The following is a 5,490-nucleotide window of genomic DNA, read 5'->3' as shown; positions in this document are numbered from 1 at the left end:
TTCTAGTTGGAAGTCCGGCAGTGGTTATGTTTCCGGTGAGAAATCATGTTTTTTCCGGCAGCGGTGAGTTTTAGTCTAGGGTTGTGTATCTTCTCAAATCTCAAGGTATGTGTTAACAGATTGGATGGTTTTCTTTATAGAATTCTCGTTTCCTAATTTATCAAAATCCTTTTTTTACTCATAATTCCTTTTGATGTTTTTAGTATTTAGTGGAATCTGTTAATTATTTATTTACCTTGCAAGTTTGTTAGGCTTGCTATTTCTATAAGATTATCAAATATCAAATATCAAATAAGATTGTGTTTCTTGTTTACAATTAGTTATTTATGCATATATAGAATAATAGAAATGCATATATCATGAACATGGGGCCAAATGGTTAGTTAACATTCAACCTCCATGGATTGTGTTTCTATTTTACAATAAGATTGTGTTTTTATTTTACTCCTAAAATACTCCCTAATTCCATCTATGTCCACGACGAGACTTGAACACTCAACCTCAAGGAGAAAGGACAACACTGGATACCGTTGAGATAGAAGCCTTTTAATAATTTTATTTACAAGAATACAGGTAGCAAAATTACAATTATTTCCACAATACTTTACAAATCATTAGGGCCAACAGCCCGTGGAATCAAGAAGACAAAAAGACATTATTATAAACAAATGCAGCATAATTTTATTACCTTTCGACTGTTAACAATGAATAACTTTAGCCTCATTGGTCTAAGGTAGTTCCGAACAAAATAAACGTCCTCATTTAGCAGTTGAGACTCGATAGATTGTCCACCTGGTTCAACCTCGCACGTAGGGGGTAATCATCACATGCACCATGTGTCCGCTTTGCAATGCTTTCATGGACTCCTATATTGAACGACTCATTTAATGCCTTCCTAGGGATAAACTCTACTTATGGTGTGAAAAAAGGTCTCAAGATATTTTTGAAGCGATTTCAAGGGTGCTATTATTGACCATATGGACGTACAAGCACGGTATGATTTTCAATAGCAAAGTGAAGATATTGTCTACTCTAACTTATGAGGCCAAGACTTTGAGCATTTTATGGCTTAAAAATAAAGCTAAATGGTGTAGGGATTTGATATGGAACTCATGGGCCAACACCTTCTATATTGTACAATGTAATTCCTGCTTCTTGAAGTTCAATTTATATAAAGTCTAGCCGTTAAAACAGCCCCAATAAGATCTCATTTTATTGGCAAAGAAGTGGGAAATTACATATTCGGTTTTTTATTAATAGAATGAAGGAATCAGTAACATCAACTCTTTTGTATCAATGATAAAGACTAAAATGGTAATCAAAATGCGTCAAAAACCCAAATGTTGTAAATTTTTTCCTCATAGTTGAGTTGTTTCGCAAGCAGCCTCGCCCATGTCTAACAAATGAAGTGTTTCGACACACTCCCAAAAGCCTATTAAACTAGAAGAAGCATTGAATCCAAGTACTCCTGATCGCAACCCTGTCTTGGGATTATAAATTTGGAACCCTTCCCCATAAGTAGTGAGCAACAAATTACACTCGTTGGTCGTTTGTGGTTGTGGCTGGAATTGAAAAGCTCCATCAACTGGAAGTTTACCTGTTCCCAATTTAAAAACCACAGACCAAGAAGCATCTCTCCATACCAGAATCCAACTATCATCAATACTCATGCGATAACAAATCAAAGCTAGAGAATCTTGGATGGTTGTTAGTCTTGTCGTCAACCAGTCCGGAGCCAATCCAGGAAATGGAATCATACCAAAAACATGAGTGCTCAAATCGAATGTCAGTATACAAGAAAAGTCTAAGTCAAAATGATTTACCTCCCAATGCAATACTCCTTTAAATAAAAACGCCTCACGTCGCACATAAGTAAACTCAGGTTTAGGGGAAGCAATCTCACACCAAGTGCCTGTCTTCACCGCATAAACAAATGAAGTGTCTTTTTCATATGATATCCAAACAATTTTGTAATCGTCACTGATTGGGTCAAATCCAAACCCAATACCTCCCAAAGCGAGTTCAGAACTCCGAGGACATTCAGCCACTCTTACTTTGCGTCTGATTGAAGGGTTCCATAGAGTCAAACCATTTTTAGTCTTCAAACAGAAAGTTCCATTACATGAACCAACAGTTCTGAACATATTGCTACAAGGAAACGGAATTCTTGTTGTTATACCAATATATCCGCGTTTGGGACACAAACACAATGGCAATTCGTCTTCTCCATGTAATGTATAAACGACTTCTGTTATTTTATTATTGTCAATATTTTCATGCGTGAAGCGGATTTTTTGTGGGGATCGGAATGTGTGCAAGCGTATGAACTGGGGACTAGAAATACAAGTATATAACGATTTAGAGAGTGATCTAAATCGGAGGAGGGATTTCGGTGGTAGTCTTGTAAATATTTCAACAATCAACTCTTCGCATAGATAATCTGTCATCTGCATTTTTCCAACAATATAAAAGTCAGTTGTAATAGGGTGCAATTAAAATTCTTCTCTGTTTGAATAAGTTTAGAATTCTTGTCAATATATATATATATATATATATATATATATATATATATATATATATATATATATATATATATATTCATGTTTTTGTAAATGGATACACCTGATGTTCATCAACTAAGATTGACGGTGTTACTAATGAGCTAGAATAACTCCAACACAAGTAATTAATATATTTACAATAAAAAAATTAATAATAATAGAGTTATGTTACATGATCTAGGTCCAATTGTTATGCATCTATGTTAACAAACTTACTCAAAACTGAGAGAAAATGGAAAAAGTAATTGGTTGTGAAGGAAAGCCACAGGGCAATTATATGCATATTTATTTATGTATAAATATATTGGATTTAATTTGATTTGTCGTATTTGCAACTGAGATACAATTCGATTTAATTTTGTTCGTCATATTTGCAATCGATAAATTTATTAAAATGCAATGAACCGATTGCTAATGTCCTATGTATACAAAACAGATTCAAATTACCAAAGTTTGATCGTCGTTATGATTAACTACATTATCTAATAAACTTTCAAAAGAAATATCTTCCATACGTGATTATAATGTCGGTAAATCTGAATATCTTTACAGCCATCAATACATAAACTTGAAAGCAAAAAAAAAAAAAAAAAAAGATCTTAATGGGGAATTAACAAAACCACTCACCAGAGAAGAGGAAGAAGAGGAACACCGGATCACGACGAAGAAGGAAAAAGATTTAGCAAGAAAAGATAGGTTTTATGTTGGGATGTAAGACCAATTCCTCAAGGGCCCTATAACTCGTATCTATTTCATATTTCCTTCGTATATATTTTTGGTTTTATGTTGGGATATAAGACCAATTCCTCAAGGGCCCTATAACTTGTATCTATTTCATATTTACTTCGTATATATTTTTGTTGCGTTTGTTATTTAAAATTAGTTATATAACAGATGTTTTTGCTTTAAATGCAAATGATATATATATATATATATATATATATATATATATATATATATATATATATATATATATATATATATATATATATATATATATATACACACACACACACTAGCAGGACACCCACGCACAGCGGCGGACGACCATTAGTTTTCTTTCATTCATTTTTTTTTCGAAAACATGTCATATTCGGAAAATATAAACACGTAATAAAATGAAGCAAATGTGGAGATTTTAAGGCTGAACGGTATTTTTTTTTTGACATATTTGGATTGTAGACATATATGTTGGGGTTGGTGAGTTGGTTGAAATATTTTAGCTTTTACTATTGAGATTAATTTATTTATGTTAAGATGTTATCTTTATTTTATAAGAAAAATGTTTTTATGGTATAAACGGAAAACAAATTAGAACGACTAAATAAATTGTTAAGAACCCCACTTATTTATATAACTTAATAAAAAATTGTTAGGTCGCATAAATACATAACTAAAGCCTAAATTTTATTGTTATGTAACTTCTTTTTCATCTTGAACGAAATGGTGGCTATTTTTATTTTCGCATATTGAGCTTCCTTTATTATAAAGATGTAAAATTGTCGTTAATTTTAAAAATTACAAAAATGTCTTTGATTTTGTTAACTATATAAAAACATCATATTGTCTAAAAATAAAGGAATAATTCAAGTATTTTAAATGTTATGTCAAGTATTGTGTTGCGTCTATTGGGCTCGTTAGCTAGTCCATGTTTATCTCCGGTATGGGCCTGTCCATCCGTGAGTTTTATAGGGTTTAATATAAATAGATGCTTGCATGCATCCTAGAATGAAATGATTAGAAACGATTAGAGAAGTATTGTTCAGCATATTAATCGTTCTTATTTTGTAACCCTAGAAGTCCTCTACAGCGGAAGTTCTTAGTCGAGCTCTGTTGAGGATTGAGTAATCTAATCATTCGACTCATTGTGATCCATACTTGTGTTTTATTTCCTTGTTTTTTACGTTCTTTACTTACCTGTTACGAAGATCTAATCGATCAAAGAGTTTTTATAACTTATCAATTGGTATCAGAGCAGGAGGCTGTGTAATCAATACACATCTTTTCTGTGAAAGAGTTTGCGATTAGGGTTATTCTGCATTAACTGATATTTATTGAGCCGTCATTCCATAATTGACGTAACTCAGCATTTATTTGTTTTGCCCTAATATTACGTATTACAAGTCTGATCTTTCAAACAGGTTAAACGATCAAGCATGGACGAGTCACAATCTAATCCTATCAACATCTCAAACAGCATTGGATCAACGACAAAGATTCCTATTCTCTACACCCAGGATTATGAAGTCTGGGCGCATCATTTTGAAGATTATGTCATCGGATCTGAAGATAATGGATATCTTATTTGGGAAGCAATCGTGTCTGGACCATTCACTCACTTAGGAACATCAAAGATCATCAAAACTCAGAAAGAATATAATGATCTGTTAAAAGATGTAAAAGACGTTGCTCAAGACGAAAAGGAGAAGTTTCAGTGCAATATCAAAGCATTGAGACTAATCCGATTCGCTTTTCAATCTGATACATTCAGGTTAGTGAGTTCCTGCAGTACCGCTAAAAAAATCTGGGATAGGTTGCGAGAGCTTTATTCCACAGATGAAGATTTGGAGCATTCCATTCAGACGTTGCTGTTGTCTGAATTTGGTGAATTTAAGCAGAATTCTGATGAAACTGTTACTCAGACGTTCGATCGCTTCAATCATCTTCTTATTAATATGATCAAACATGATATAGAAAGGAAGCTAATTGAACAGAAGGTCACCTTTTTTTGAATGGCCTAAGATCCGAGTGGAGGGCTGTCGTGTCCACTGTTAAAGCCCATGAGCAGTTCAAGTCTTATTCACTGGCCAAGCTGGTGGGAATCTTGAAATCTCAAGAAAAGATTGTCTTGCAAGAGAAAAATGTGGTCTCAAGTTTGGGGTCCTTGGCCCTGCTGTCTAAAAGCAAAAGTATGGTAGAAGATGAAGAT

General features: G+C 33.4%; 1 protein-coding gene across 1 annotated transcript; it reads right to left on the bottom strand.

The window, feature by feature from the left end:
* Window positions 1-1,358: 1,358 nt before the first annotated feature.
* On the bottom strand, window positions 1,359-2,453 carry LOC128127391 (putative F-box protein At3g16210). The gene has a single exon (XM_052765872.1). The coding sequence runs from the start codon at window positions 2,451-2,453 to the stop codon at window positions 1,359-1,361; it is 1,095 nt and encodes a 364-aa protein (XP_052621832.1).
* Between the last annotated feature and the right edge of the window lie 3,037 nt (window positions 2,454-5,490).

The sequence above is a fragment of the Lactuca sativa genome, chromosome 7 (assembly GCF_002870075.4).
Source record: "Lactuca sativa cultivar Salinas chromosome 7, Lsat_Salinas_v11, whole genome shotgun sequence".
In the NCBI taxonomy this organism is placed as follows: Eukaryota; Viridiplantae; Streptophyta; class Magnoliopsida; order Asterales; family Asteraceae; genus Lactuca; species Lactuca sativa.
Note: the sequence above shows the minus strand (reverse complement) of the source record. Positions and strands in the feature narration are given on the sequence as shown.

Coding starts and splice junctions, on each gene's coding strand:
- LOC128127391 (XM_052765872.1), bottom strand. CDS start 2,453: ATGCAGATGACAGATTATCTATGCGAAGAGTTGATTGTTGAAATATTT.